General features: G+C 36.6%; 1 protein-coding gene and 1 pseudogene across 1 annotated transcript; one reads left to right on the forward strand and one right to left on the reverse strand.

The window, feature by feature from the left end:
- Positions 1 to 1,601: 1,601 nt before the first annotated feature.
- On the reverse strand, positions 1,602 to 2,540 carry LOC128561097 (olfactory receptor 6C2-like). The gene has a single exon (XM_053554861.1). It carries the CDS (start codon positions 2,538 to 2,540, stop codon positions 1,602 to 1,604), a length of 939 nt encoding a protein of 312 aa, XP_053410836.1.
- Positions 2,541 to 8,625: 6,085 nt separating this feature from the next.
- Positions 8,626 to 11,517, forward strand: LOC128561307 (zinc finger protein 277-like; annotated as a pseudogene).
- The last annotated feature ends 5,075 nt before the right edge of the window (positions 11,518 to 16,592 follow it).

Raw genomic sequence — 16,592 nt, forward strand, 5'->3', positions numbered from 1 at the left:
ACAATCAAAATTATAAGGAGCTCAAACAACAGAATAGGAAAAAATCCAATAACACAATTAAAAAGTAGGAAAAGATCTGAATAGCTATTTCTCAAAAGAAGACATAAAAATGGCCAAAGGCATATGACAATGTGCTCAACATCACTAATCTTCAGAGAAATACAAATCAAAACTACAATGAAATGTCATGTCACTTTAGTTAAAATGGCTTTTATAAAAAATACAGGCATAGGGTGTGGAGAAAGGGAAATCTTATATATGGTTGGTGGGAATGTAATTTAGCAAAACCACTATGGAGAACAGTATGGAGGTTCCTCAAATAACTAAAAACAGAACTACCATATGATACAGTGATCCAACTGCTGGGTATATATGTACAGGGCAGGACATCAGTGTATCAAACAAATGTCTGCACTCTCATGGTTATTGCAGCCCTGTTTACAATAGCCAAGATGTGGAATCAACCTAAGTGTCCATCAATGGATGAATGGCTAAAGTAAATATGGTTAACATAAACAATGTAATATTATACAGCTATGAAACAGAAGTCCTGTCATTTGCAACAACATGGATGAAGCTGGAGGACATTACGTTAAGTTAAATAAGCTGGGCACAGAAAGACAAAAGTCATGTCCTCACTCATATGTATAAGCCACACACATTCACACGTACACACACAAAACTGAAGTAATGGAGATGAAGGGTAGAATCATGATTACTAGAATCTGGTAAGGGTAGTGAGGAGTGGGGGTGTGTGTGTGTTAAAGAGGGGAAGACGGTATAGTTAAGGGGTACAAAATACAGTTAGAAAGAATGAAAACTGGTGTTTGGTAGCACAATAGGTGTCTACAGTTAACAGTAATATAGTGCATGTTTCAAAATAACTAAAAGAGTGGAACTGGACTATTCCTAACACAAAGAGATAACAAATGGTTGAAATGATGGATATCATAATTGCTCTGATTTGATCATTACGCATTGTATGCTTGTATCAAAATATCACATGTACCCCATAAATATGTACAACTATGTATTCATAATAACTAAAAATTAAAAATTACAAAAGATAAATCTAAGCAAGCTTCAAAAAAATGAAAACTTATGTCTCACAATGACAAGGAAACCATCTGAATGTCCATCAACAAGTAAAAGAATAAACAAAATGTAGTAATATCTATATAATGAAATATTATTTGCCATAAGAAAGAATGAGCAACTCAAGAATACTATAACATGAATGAATGAACACAAAAAAACATTGTTATATGAGAGAATCCAGATACAAAATACCACATATTATATGTTCTTGTTTATATGAAATGCCCAGAAAAGGCAAACTTATATAGAAACAGAAAACAGCTCAGTGATTGCTTAGAGCTTGGGGGGTAGAACTGGTGATTGAATAGTCATGAGGAAAACATCTGGGGCCACAGGAGGATTCTAAAATTATATTATGGTGATGTTTTCACAACTTTATTATTTACTAGAACGTATTGACTAATACCATTAGTGAATTTTATAGCAGTTAAATTGTACCCTAATCAAACAAAAATGAATGGAAGGAGTTCTTTTACATTTTTACCTCTTGTGTTCTCTAGTCCTTAATTCTTTGAGACTGAGGCGGCCCTTTTGATCATGTCTTTGAAAGCTTGTATCACTTGCTTGTTTCTTAGCGTGTAAATGAAAGGATTCATGACTGGGGCAACTGAAGTCGTGAGCAATGACACCATCTTATTCATGGCGACCCCTTCCTTTGCATGTGGTTTAATATAGATGAAGATGCAGCTTCCATATGTGATAGAAACCACAATTATGTGGGAAGAACAAGTGGAAAAAGCTTTTTTCCTTTGCTGGGCAGAAGGAAATCTGAGAATGGTCTTGATGATGTATGTGTAGGACAGAATCACACACACCAAGGTGAAAATGAGCGTGAGTACTGCCAGGACCAAGACAAAGCGCTCTATAAACTGTGTATCTGAGCAGGCAATCTTCAGGATGGGGCCAGCATCACAGCCAAAGTGATCTATGACATTGGAATCACAAAACTCCAGTTTGAAGCCCATAATATAGGGTGGGAGGACGATGATCAGTGCTAACATGTAACAGCCAATAAGGAACTTGATGCAGACTCTGTTGTTCATGATGGTCATGTAATGCAGGGGCTTGCAGATGGCTACATAGCGGTCAAAGGACATGGCCGTCAGGAGAAAAAACTCAGTCGCACCCAGGACAACAACAAAAAATAATTGAGCGGCACAGGGATTATAGGTCACTGTGTTGTCTCCAGTGGCAAGGGTATATAGGTATCTGGGAATACAGACTGTGGTGAAAGAGACTTCTAGAAAAGAAAAATTCCGGAGAAAGAAGTACATAGGAGTTTTAAGACGGGGATCTACAAATGTGAGGGTGATGATGGTCAGGTTTCCAACGACACTCAGTAGGTAGGTGATGAGCAAAAAGATGAAAAGCAGAATCTGTAGATTTGGGTCATCTGTTAGTCCCACTAGGATATACGTAGTTAACACTGTATAATTTCTCATCACTGACCTCTGACTTCTTCATGTTCTGTGGGTAAAACAAGGCATAAATTAGATGTAAATGGGGATCAGATAAATTATTAGCAGGAACAGAGTAAAAATGCCAGGCAAGCCAATGTTATTTTATTTGATAATGTGATTGCCGTGGTACCTGGTGCTACTCTGAGATCCATACAATAGTATGTCCAGAAGAGCTTGTATTAAAAATTCTTATCATTTTTTATCATTATAATAAGTTTATGGCACAGGAACTCCTAGATCAAACAGTCAAAAACCTGGAGAACAAAACCTGGAAGGGAATCTCTTCCAGACTACATCAGTCAGGTGAAAAGAAAAACAAAAACACTGTCAGGAACCTCATAATAGCAGTAGAAGAGCAGCACTGCACTTCGGATTGTGACATCTACTCTGGAGCTAGACTGGGATCAAATTGTAATTTATTCAGTATTTGACTTTAGGCAAGTTATTAACTCTGTGCCTCAATTTCTTCATAAGTAAACTGTGGAGAATAATTGAAACTTACTTAGGGCTATTAAAGGAATAAAGGAGTTAATATACTAAAACCATTTAGAAAATGTCTTAATAAGCACATTATAATTACATGCAAAGTTTTAGAATTAATGGTGACAATCCTGGTCTTAAATCCTACATATCAACTTTTGGTGTAATGTAGATAGAAGATGTGATGTTTCTAAAACCTCTTTTCTTAGTTTCTGTGTTGTTTTTTCCCCAACTCCACAGCCAAATATACTCATTTAACTATTATTGCCTTTCTGTTTTCTTCCCTTTCAAAACTGCAGGTATATTGAAGATTGTCATTCTCCTGCCTCAATCCCTTCAATGGCTTCCTTCTGTACTTGGAATAAAACCCAAGCTCCCTACGTTAGCCTGCAAATTCCCACATGATCTTTCACCTCAGTCAGCATGTCCTGGTTACAGTGGCCTTTTTCAGTCCCTCCCCTGTCACACCTTTTCTTTTTTTTGCACTTTTTGGCTGGGGCTGGGTTTGAACCCGCCACCTCCGACATATGGGGCCAGCGCCCTACACCGTTGAGCCACAGGCACTGCCCCACACCTTTTCTTTATAATTTTTTAGAACTCACCCTAACTGTAACTTCCTCAGAGAGGTTCCACTTGGCTGTGCTCTCCAAAACAAGCCTTCTACGAAGTCAGGGTTTCAGTAGCACATTCTTTTTTTCTTATGCTAGTCCATTTCTTTTTGTGCTTACCATATTTTCTTTTCAATGCATTAATTTTTGTTTACTTACTAGACCGCATAGCTCATAAGAACACAAGCCATGTTTGTTTTGTTCACTATTATACTTTCATTGTTCTGCCTAACAATGTGTTTGGCACTCAGTAGAAGTCACTGAGCACTTTGTATGTGAAAACCGAGTGGCTGATTACACTTTATCTGAAACACATTCATTTAGAAGGCTTGTGTCATGTATCCATTTCTATTTAGTTACCTCCAATAAGGTTTCTAAACTTATTGAAGCTTTTTGTGACATCAGTAAGGTTAAAAAAAATCATTTTTGAATATGAATCCTGTAAACTGACAGTAGGCCTGTTTGGCTGGGTATGAGATGAGAGTAAATCAAGACTTATAATTTTCACATTATTATAGTTCAATGTGCAGAACTAGTTTGTGGAAGTGGGAGGATAGAAGATTGAATTCCATGGGGTTTGTCCCAATGCTTCATACTCCCGATCCCTAATTTTCCTCTAGGAGGCTGGATGAGACTGCTGGAAAGTTAGTTCCTGGATAAGCAGAGTTCAATTTCCTAGATCATTTTGTAGAAGGTGATGGGGCTTCAGGTTTATGGCTTTGGAGTCAGTTAGATCAGGGTGCTAAGAATGGTTTTTCTTCCTTCAGTTTCATCATCCATAAAATGCAATATTATTATCTCCCTCATCAAATTTCACTGAGGATTAAATAAGACTAGATACAAAACTCTTAGTATAGTTTTAGGTCGTGTATCAATAAATATTACATGAAGGCTGAAGGCTTTTACTTGTATAGGAGTTGTTCCTGCCAGGGTGATTGATACCCTTCCTTCCTGAGTTAAGTAAAGTTTGGTTTCCTTTCCACTCTTTCTTTCATGGCAAGTAGTTCTGCCTGCTTTATTATCTCTCCATGATTTCCAGAAAGTTTTCTACTTACTTTGATATTAAATTCAAATTGATAAGGACTTCCTGAATCTTACAAGTAGTACTTCCTTGGCAAGTTGATCATTCATTATTAATAGACCTCTTGCTAGTTGTGATACATTGTGTGTCGTTTTCTAAATCTATTTAATATTTACCATTTAGTCTTTGTAGTCTGTAGAATAGCATTGTGACAAAATATATTTATTCAACTACCTCTCCTTGAACTCACTTTAAATTCTCTTCTGGGCTGTCTTTGTGCCCTGACCTTTCAAAACATTATGCCAATTGAGAATAAATTCGTTCAAACTGCTGTACTAATTTAGCCAAGTCTTTCACATCCTTCTTGTGTTTCCTTGCCTATCTGTTGACAAAAACAACTCAGCCTTGGTGGATACTAGTCCTCTTTACATAAAATTATTGTCTATGGATTATGAACAGGTAGACACAATCCTAAATATAGAACATATTATCAACTGTATTTTGTTGAATCCCTGAATTTTTAGGTTGAGAACAGGTGGTTGGAAGTTGTTAGTGGCAGGAAAATAAACTTAAGTTTCTTGACTCCTAATTACATCATTTTTTATTATACAAATGTAGAAAAAAAGTTTTAGGAGCATGTTTTCTGATTCATTTTTTTCTAATTCTTATGTGTTTTCTAACTTATGATGATAAGTAGCAACCAGTTTCTGTCCCTAAATCACTATAACTTTCCTATAGAACTTAATAAGTGAGTAATTTACTTAATGACATTAATAAAAAATTAATAACAACCACTTAGAGAATGTATGTTATCATTCAAAAATGTGTTCTAAGCTTACTTTCTTGTAAATTTGGAAAATGGATCAATACCAAGCTTTCAAAATCTTGCAATGAGACTGAGCTATCAATTCTAGACGTATTTTGTTTTTAATAAAAAAATATATTTCTGATGAGATTCTGTCAGATAACAGATGCTTCCAGAAAAGAAATCTATTTTTCTACCTTCATATTGATTTGCAAAGCTAACTAGGATAACTTTTAACATTTCTAGAACACTGTGTCCCAGATACTGTGCTAAACACATTACATGGTTTATCATGACTAATCCTGACAGCAACTTCTTGAGATATGTAGTCTTATAATCCACATCTCATAGATGAGGAACTGGAGGGCATAAATTTTAGGCAACCCAAAACTTACCCATCTAGTATCTTCTATTTAGGGTATGGTAAAGCAGGGCTATGAAAGCAAGCAGTTTGCCTTCAGAGACTTAGTCCTAAATATTTCGAGATAGTGTATTGCCTTTTTACCTGCCTCCCTCACTCACATGCAAACTTTTCATAACTGGGAAAATGGCAAGGACGTGGGTATCTCCCTGCTCTTTTTTCCTCTCTATTTTGAGTAGAGAAACAATCTTGTATGTGGTGCTACTTCTGCCTGAGCAAAGTGGACCTGTCAGTTAACTATTTGTGCCTGAATTAGAGCCAATAACTGACAGACAATGGTTCTGCAACAATCTGTAATTAATCACACAGTAGCTACTCCAATGCCTTTTATCTGTACTGTCTCTGGGGGTCATGATTTCTCTCATAAAATGGAACAGGATTCTCCCCAAAGACTCCAATTAGTTTTTTTCAAGAATGGTTTTCATTTGGTTGTCATAAAATATTTCCCACAAATAGCCTTGAGGTGTATTTCCCTTGAGTCTGGAAACTGGGACTTTTTTCCTAGTCCATGGTATGGTCTGTGCCCCACCATGAGTTTTCAGACAACATTACAGGGAAGTGGAGCTGCCTCTGGCTCTTGTTAACTATTAGCTAGTACCATCCTGGTAATGCAAAGTTCTCTGTTAGTATTTAATTTTACTCCATATTTCAATCTTAATAAACTCTTGCACAGTAGGATATACCTCGACTAATAGTCTAAGGGGGGAAATGTGTTGTGAATATACAGCCCATTAAACAGGGTTATATCTTCAGCTTGGGGGTTCAAATTGTGTAGTGAACATTGGGGGAGGCATTTTCATTGGATTGAGAAGAGGGTTTTCTCAGATCTTTTTGTAGGTGACTGCATCTTCTATAACAAACTATAGAAATGATCCCTGAAAGATAGTCTTAATATATATCCTCTGTAAATTATCTGTTTCTGTTCTTAACCCTCTCACTTCCATGAACATCATTCAAAGATCTTCCAAGTCAAGTCATATATTATAGAATAAGGTTGTATTCCAAAGTCATCTGATTTCTCACCTGGAATATTGATCAACATTATTTAAGAACCAAGTCTGATTCATTTATTAACAACTTCTAGGTGGTGAATTATCTTTCATAAAAAACTTAATCACACTCACCTCTCTGATGGCCCTTCATGGCTTCTGAGGGCACATTAACCACAAAGGTCCTCAGAGCGACTCAAACCTGGGTAGGAATGGATGACTTGGTGCAAGTTAGTATAGACTATTCTTTTTGTTCACTGCCCCCACAACAGTACTCACAAAAATTCTGAGTGAAAATTCTCAGCGACCAATGTCCATTAATTTTCAGTCACTTTTTCTCTTAAGGAAATTAAGAGAAATAAATTCCAAATATATTGCTCCATTCTGTTAGTAGGAAAAAAGTTAATGCTATTGGGAAAAGAGTTATAAGCTGGAAAGTCAGCAGAAACTGGTAGGAACTCTCTAGAATTCAGAAAATTGATATTCTAGCTTTTCTGAATAGGGAAGCTGACCTCCCCTAAATTTTACCTTTACTATAACAGCAATGGTTATATCCATTTAGCTTGCAATGGGTGTGGAGGGATCAACTGGCTGAACAAACAAAAGATTCCTTTGGGAGCCCAAGTTTAAAAGTCACTAATTAATCTACAGTGTAACAAATTGGAATGAACTCTTTCAAATAAAATCTTTAGACAAGTGTCAGTGGGGAGAATGTCTTCGGAGACAGGAAGATGCAACAATAGGTCATGAGCAAAACGATAAGTCAGATGACAGGTCTGAAGGCTTCATTATCTCCACATTGAATAGGAATATTTCAGCTGAACTCAAGGGAAAAATGTTCAGAGTTCCATGAGGGAAGCCAGATTTGGATGAAGTCCTATCACTCCCAAGTCACAGCAGAAATAGCTCCCTCTTTCTCTCTCCTCTAATAGCTTTCTCTCCTGGCACCATCCTTCACATAAGACATCACAAATAATGAGATGAATTTGTGCTTAGTTTTCCCATGTTTGGCCTAAGCATCAATGTCAGTTGCTAACCAACTCAAACAAAAATTGATGTAAATAGTTCAGTATAAGAATTTAATGCATATATTTGTTTTTCATTCATTCAATCAGTGAAATTTTATAGAATATTTTCTTCATTCAATACAATATTATATATTTGATTGGTGTAGGATAAATGTGAGAGTATCTAATGTTACATAAAACATAGTTAATGTTCTAGCTAAGTAAATAACAAGCTCATCTTTGGCATAGTACTGTGCCAAGTGCTCTATGAATATAATATAATCTTTGCAACAACCCGATGGTAGGGGGTTGTATGATTATACTCATTTTACAGATGAAATATCGAGTTAAAATTGAGAGATTAAATATGGTTTGCTAGTATTATGTTGTTGACTTTTGCATCTATGTTCATCATGAATGTTAGCTTGTAATTTTCTTTTTTTTTTGTAGTATCTTTGTTTGGCTTTAGGATTAGGGTAATGCTGGTCTTGTAAAATGAGTCTGAAAATCTTTCTTTGAAACTTTTTGGAAGAGTCTGAGAAGGATTGGGATAATTTCTTTAATGTTTGGTAGAATTCATTAGTGAAGCCATCTGGTCTAGCATTTTTATTTGATGGGAGACTTATTTCTGAATTCAATATTGCATTTAAAGAATCATTTACCATGAGCAAGTGGGATTCATCCCTGGGATGTTAAGATCATTGAACATATGTAAATCAACAAATGGGATTCACTAATGAAGGACAAAACCTATACAGTCATCTTAATAGATGCAGAAAAAGCATTTGAAAGAATTCAATATCCTCTCATGGTAAAAACTGTCCAAAAGTTAGGTATAGAAGAAATACATTTCAACACAATATAATCCATATATAACAAACTCACAGCTAACATGCTCCACATTGAAAAGCTGACAAATTTTTCCTTTAGGATCAGGAACATAACAAGGACACTCCTTCTCACTGTTCCACTCTGTATAGTACTTAATGTTCTACCTAGAATAATTAGGCCAGAAAAAGACACAAAGTTATCCAAATAGAAAATTGTCTCTTCTTGGAGAAGACACGATCTCATACAGAGAAAACTAAAGATTCCACCAACAAAACTTAGAACTGACAAATTCAGTAAAATTGCAGGATATAAAATCAATATGCAAAAATCAGTAGCATTTCTATACACTTACAATGAACTACCAAAAAATAAGAAAAATCACATTTATAATAGCATTAAAAATATAAAGTTTGTAGGAGAAAATTTAGCCAAGGAGGGAAAGGACTTTTATATAGAAAATAAGAAAACATTGATGAAAAAAGATGAAGATGGGCCACATAAATGAAAAAATATTCTATAGTCATGGATTGGAAGAATTAATATTGTTAAAGTGTCCACACTACTCAAAGTGATCTACAGATTCAATATAATCTATCACTTTGAGTAGTGTGGACATTTTAACAATATTAATTTGGGTGAATGGTGGAATCGCACCTATGGTGCATAATGCAAGGGCACTTGTCGGAGTTATTAAGTATAGTGTATAAATGTCTTAACACAATAAGTAAATGAGATGAGTTTTATATTAACCAGTGTGATGTAAATGCTCCTAATTCTATATGAAATCAGCACATTGCACCCCATACATGCATTAATGTATACATGATCTATGTGTTATGATTTAATAAAAAAGATTTAATAAAAAATTCTATTGGGATTTTTTCACAAATAGAAAAAAATTTGAAAAATTTATATGGATCCACAAAAAACCCTGAACAGCCAAAACAACCTTGAGTAAAAAGAACAAAGCTGGAGGTGTCACATTACTGAGTCTTAAAATATACTACAAACTTATAATAATCAAAACAACATGGCACTGGTGTAAAAATAGACACATTAATCAGTGGAACAGGGTAGAGAGCCCAGAAATAAACCCACATATTTACAGTCAATTGATTTTTGATAAAGGTACCAAGAATATGCAATGGGGGAAAAAAAAGCCTCTTCAATGAATGGTGTTGGGACAACTGGATATCCACATACTGAAGAATTAAATTAGATGTTTAGCTCACCTTTTATACAAAAATCAAGTCAAATGAATTAAAGACTTAAACATAAGACCTGAAACTGCACAACTGCACAACTACTAGAAGAAATAGTAGGGAAGAGGTAGTATGTGTCTCTTCTACAGAGGGGAAACAAAATAGTAAGCACATTTTCACATTTAAAAAAAATATTTGGGCTTCTCAGGCAAGTAATGGCTGTTCCCAAGACCCAGAAGGTTGCTGCCCAACAGGAGAAGACGATAGTAGAGGCCATAGAGAAGCCTGGGGTATAGGTTATGAGGACCATAGGGATTGCGTCCTAGAGCTGCTTTCCCTGCCAGAAAGTCCACAGCACCACCACTTTAGAAGGTTCTCCATCTGTGCCTTGTATTTTCTGTGAAGAACATTTTTTTTGTGGCTGAACAAGACAAACTTCTAAAGCACATGATTATCGAGCATACATTTGTCATAGCTGATGTCAATTTGATTGCTGATTTTCAAAGGTACATTTTATATCGGAAGAAAAGGTTCACTGAACAACCCATCACAGATTTCTATAGTGTGATAAGAATCAATTCCACAGCTCCATTTGAAGAACAAGAAAATTATTTTTTGTTATGTGATGTTTTACCAGAAGATAGAATTCTTAGGAGCTTCAGGAACAGAGACTGAAAGAAATTCTAGAACAGCAGCAGCAAGAACGAAATGATACCAATTTGCATGGCATTTGTATGTTTTGCAATGGAGAATTCCTTGGAAACAGATCCATTCTTTTGAACCATATGGCCAGAGAACATGCTTTCAACATTGGATTTCCAGACAACATTGTAAACTGCAATGAATTTCTGTGTATGTTACAGAAAAAGCTTGACAGTTTGCATTGTTTGTACTGTGAGAAAACCTTTAGGGACAAAAATACACATAAAGATTACATGAGAAAAAACAGCATTGTAGGATCAATCCTAAGAACAGAGAATATGACCGATTTTATGTCATCAACTACTTGGAACTCAGAAAATCACGGGAAGAAGTTCAGCTGGAAGATGATTGGGAGTTGCTAGAAAGAAGACTGGTCTGATCGGGAAGAACACCCTGGCTCTGCTGTCTGCTTATTTTGTGAAAAGCAAGCAGAAGCAATAGAGAAATTGTACATCCACATGGAGGATGCACATGAATTTGATCTTCTCAAAATAAAATCAGAAGTTGGATTAAATTTCTATCAGCAAGTGAAACTGGTCAATTTCATTCTGAGGCAAGATCACCAGTGTAGATGTTATGGCTGACACATGAAGTTCAAATCCAAAGCAGACTTAAGGACTCACATGCAAGAAACTAAACATACTTCACTGCTTCCTGAGAGAAAGACATGGTATCAACTTGAATATTATTTTCCAACCTATGAAAACGACACTCTCCTGTGTACACTATCTGATAGTGAAAGTGACCTGACATCTCAGGAACAAAATGAAAATGTTCCTATCATCAGTGAAGATACATCTAAACTTCATGCTTTGAAACAAAGCAGTATTTTGAACCAGGTGCTACTACAAGAGTGCTTAAAAAAAGTAGAAACTACTACAGAAGCAATATAGTTTTCATATTTTTCTCTTATGAGAAAGACATGAAAGAATAGTTTAAATTTGAAGGCCAAAAAAGGATTAGTCTTTGGTGAAATAAACTTTTCAAAAATGAACATTCTTTTCAAAAACTAATATATATATATTTTTATATTTATATATTTTTTGGTTAAAATGAGGGTTCATATGATTAGGTTACAATACCTGCGTTTGTAAGGTCAATTCCAAAGTCTGAGTTGTACTTGAGTTGTTCACCCAGGAAATGTGCCATATACCCCTACATGGTGCCCCACAGGTGGGAATTTAGGAACTTACTCTTCCCTTCTCGAACTTATCTGTGTTTTTCTCTCCTGTGGGCCTGTAGTTGTTGATCTAGTTTCTGACATTCTCACATTTTGAACAGATAGTCTAGGAGAGAACGCTGGGATTCCCCAGGGAAATCTTTTGGGTCTCAGGCTTAAGGTGCCATTTTGAGAGTTTAGCACAGAGGCTAAACTTAGGCACAAGGCTGCACCCTGCCCTTGGCTGAGTTTGGGTACCTCGCCAGGGAGAGGCAGGAAAACCAGGCTTTCCACCACAATATCTAGGACAATATCCATGCAACAGGCTGCTACGAGATCCGGTCTTCAGAACTGTACACACCACTGTTTCCCACACCTGAAGCCTGCCCGAGAGGGGCCCCACCTCCTGTCACAGTCTCAGGGAGTCATTTTGGGAGTTTACAGCCAGGCAGTGCCCTGCCCTAGGGTTGAATTCAGGCTGACATAGCTGTAGCTCCACCCAGTGGAGGAGGGACCCGGCAGTCCAAGCTCTGCTACCTACACCTAGGACAGTTCCCATTGCGGGCTGCTGTGCACCAGAGACATGACTATATAATGCAATGGAAATTATGGATTATTGGCATACCCAAGAAGGTAGAGACATCAAAAAGTAGTGAAGTCAGGGTTTTGATATACCCTAATAGTGTACATGGTACGCAATATGTAATTCCCCCCTTTTTTATTGTTGGGGATTCATTGAGGGTACAAAGAACCAGGTTACATTGATTGCATTTGATAGATAAAAACCCTCTTATAATTGTGTCCCACCCCCCAAAAAGTGTACCACACTTGGTGACCCCCATCCCCTCCCTCCTTCCCTTTCTCTGCTCTCCCCATCCCCCACCTTGTACTAGGTCATTGGTTGTCATATCAGAATTGAGTACATTGGATTCTTGCTTCTCCATTCTTGTGAAGTTTTACTAAGAATAATGTATCCAACTTCCATCCAGGTTAATACAAAAGATGTAAAATCTCCATCTTTTTAGTGGCTGGATAGTATTCCATGGTATATATATACCACAGCTTGTTAATCCATTCCTAGGTTGGTGGTCATTTAGGGTGTTTCCACATTTTGGCGATTGTGAACTGAGCTGCAATAAACAATCTAGTGCAAGTGTCCTTATGGTAAAAGTATTTGGGATTGCAGGATCAAATGGGAGGTCTAGCTTGAGTTCTTTGAGGGTTCTCCATAATTCCATCCAAAAAGGTTGTATTAGCTTGCAGTCAACACCAGCAGTGTAAAAATGTTCCTTTCTCTCCAAATCCATGCTAGCATCTGCAGTTTTGAGATTTTGTGATGTGGGCCATTCTCACTGGGTTTAGATGATATCTCAGGGTGGTTTTGATTTGCCTTTCTCTAATAATTAGGGACAATGAGAATTTTTTCATGTGTTTGTTAGTCATTCATCTGTCTTCTTTAGAGAAGGTTCTATTTATCTCCCTTGCCCACTGATATAAGGGATTGTTGGCTCTTTTTATGTTGATTAATTTGAGTTCTCTGTAGATTCTAGTTATCAAACTTTTGTCCAATTCAAAATAGCAAATATCTTTTCCCAATGTGTTGGTTGTCTATTTGCTTTGGTTGTTGTCTCCTTAGCTATACAGAAACTTTTCAGTTTAAGTCCCATTTATTTATTTTTGTTGATGTTGCAATTGCCATGGCAGTCTTCCTCATAAAGTTCTTCCCCAGGCCAATGGCTTCCAGTGTTTTCCCTACACTTTCTTTGAGGATTTTTATTGTTTTGTGCCTTAGATTTAGGTCTTTTATCCATCTTGAATCAATTTTTGTGAGTGGAGAAAGGTGTGGGTCTAGTCTCAGTCTTTAACATGTGAATATCCAATTTTCTTTGGAAAAATTTATTTATTGCACTATTTATTGAATAGGGATTCTTTCCCTCAGTATATGTTCTTGTTTGGTTTATCAAAGATTAGGTGGCTGTCAGATGTTAGTTTCATCTCCTAGTTTTCTTTCTTTTTTTTTCTTCTTTTTTTGCAGTTTTTGGCTGGGGCTGGGTTTGAAGCATATGGGGCCGGCACCCTACCACTTTGAGCCACAGGTACTGCCAATCTCCCAGTTTTCTATTCAGTTCCATATGTCTGTGTCTCTATTTTTGTGCCATACCATGCTGTTTTGATCACTGTGGTCTTGTAGCATAGCCTAAAGTCTGGTATGCTAATGTCCCTGGCTTTGTTTTTATTTCTAAGAATTGCCATGGCTTTGCAGGTTTTTTCTGGTTCCACATGAAATGAAGAATTATTTTTTCCAAGTCTTGAAAGATGTTGGTATTTTAATAGGGATGGCATTGAATTGGTAGATTGCTTTGGGAAGTTTAGACATTTTAACAATGTTGATTCTTCCCAGCCATGATCATGGTATGTTCTTCTGTTCGTTAATATCTTCTGCTATTTCTTTTCTTAGGGGTTCATAGTTTTCTATTTCTTTTCTTTTTTTTTTTAAGTGGAACCTTAGGGAATTGGGTTTTAAAATTGTTTCAATTAATGGTAGGTTTCAAAAGTTTTTTAATATTTCCATATACATTTCTGTATGACTTGGATATTTTTTACCATAAACACATATGCCCCCCATACACCTTCTTTTTGCAGATCATGACTAGTTTTGTTTGTTTCTTTTTTTTATTGAGTCATTTGTACATACCCCGTTTCCCCCCAAATAAGACATCCTCCGAAAATAAGACCTACTTACAGGAAAGATAAGATGTCCCCTGAAAATAAGACCTACTGCATCTTTGGGAGCAAACCTTAATATAAGACACTGTCTTATTTTCGGGGAAACAGGGTAGATCATGAATACATTTATGCCATTATGGAATTCAATGTGTTGATTATTTATACAAGTTGGAGTGCTTACATCCTAATAATTAACATAGCCTTCACCTCATTTACCCAATTACAGTGTTAAGATGTTTGTGTTCTACACCTGGTAGATCCAACTTATACTTGCAATATGCTCCATAGGTGTGGTCCTCCTATTAACCCTCCCTCTATCGACTCATCCCCTGTCCTTCCCCCCCACCTTCCCTCCTTCATCCTAGGCTATAGTTGTGATTCATCTTTCATATGAAAGTGTGATTATAAATTGGTTTCATAGTAGTATTGAGTACATTGGATATTTTTTTTCTTTCCTGAAATACTTTACTAAGATTTTCCAGCTCCATCCATGTAAACATAAAAGAGGTAAAGTCTCCATTTTTTTAAATGCTGCATAGTATTCCATGGTATACATATACCATAATTTATTAATCCATTCATGGGTTGATGGGCACTTGGTCTTCTTCCATGACTTGGCAATTATGAATTGAGCTGCAATAAACATTCTGGTACATATATCTTTGTTATAATGTGATTTTTGGTCTTCTGGATATATTCCTAGTAGAGGAATTGGCAGGTCTATTTTTAGATCTCTAAGTGTTCTCCAAACATCTTTCCAAAAGGAACGTATTAGTTTGCATTACCATCAGCAATGTAGAAGTGTTCCCTTTTCTCCATATCCACACCAACATCTTTGGTTTTGGGATTTTGTGATTTGGGCTAGTCTTACTGGAGTAGATGATATCTCAAAGTAATTTTAATTTGCATTTATCTGATGATTGAGGATGCTGAGTATTTTTTCATGTGTCTGTAGGTTGTGCGCCTCTCTTCTTCAGAGAAGTTTCTCTTCAAGGCCCTTGCTCACCCTGAGATGGGATCACTTGTTCTTTTCTTGCTACTACATTTGAGCTCTCTGTGGATTCTGATAATTAAACATTTGTTGGACAGAGCCTGCAAATATCTTCTCTCATTCTGAGGGCTGTCTGCTTGCTTTACTTACTGTGTTCTTGGCTGTGCAGAAGCTTTTTAGTTTGATCAGGTCCCAGTAGTGTATTTTTGATGTTGCTTCAAAGGCCCCAGGGGTCCTCCTCATAAAATATTCACCTAGGCTGATTTCTTCAAGAGTTTTCCCTGCACTTTCTTCTAGTATTTTTATAGTTTTATGTCTTAAGTTTAAATCTTTAATCCAGTAAGAGTCTATCTTAGTTTATGGTGAAAGGTGTGGGTCCAGTTTCAGTCTTCTACAGGTTGCCAGCCAGTTCACCCAGCACCATTTATTAAATAGGAAATCTTTTCCCCACTGAATGTGGTTTTTTTTTTTTTTTTTCTTTTGAGACAGAGCCTCAAGCTGTTGCCCTGGGTAGAGTGCTGTGGCATCACAGCTCACAGCAACTTCCAACTCCTGGCCTCAAGCGATTCTCCTGCCTCTGCCTCCCAGGTAGCTAGGACTACAGGTGCCTGCCACAACGCCCAGCTATATTTTTGGTTGCAGCCATCATTGTTGTTTGACGGGCCAGGGCTGGATTTGAACCCGCCAGCTCAGGTGTATGTGGCTGGTGCCTTGGCTATTTGAGGTTTTTTTCTGATTCCATATAAAACAAAGTATTATTTTTTCGAGATCTTTAAAGTATGATAGTAGAGCTTTAATAGGGATTGCATTAAAATTGTATATTGCTTTAGGTAGTATGGACATTTTAACAATGTCCCAGCCATGAGCATAGTATGTTTTTCCATTTGTTAACATCTTCAGCTATGTCTTTTCTCAGAGTTTCATAGTTCTCTTTGTAGAGATCTTTCACATCCTTTGATATACTCCCAGATATGTCATCTTCTTTGGCACCATTGTAAAGGGAATAGAGTCCTTGACTATTTTTTCAGTTCAACTATTGTTGATATATATAAAGGCTACAGATTTGTGAGTGTTAATTTTGTATCCTGAGA

This window comes from Nycticebus coucang, chromosome 12 (assembly GCF_027406575.1).
Source record: "Nycticebus coucang isolate mNycCou1 chromosome 12, mNycCou1.pri, whole genome shotgun sequence".
Classification (NCBI taxonomy): domain Eukaryota; kingdom Metazoa; phylum Chordata; class Mammalia; order Primates; family Lorisidae; genus Nycticebus; species Nycticebus coucang.

What these genes read in the sequence shown, in the direction of transcription:
- LOC128561097 (XM_053554861.1), bottom strand. Translation starts at nt 2,540, where the DNA reads ATGAGAAATTATACAGTGTTAACTACGTATATCCTAGTGGGACTAACA.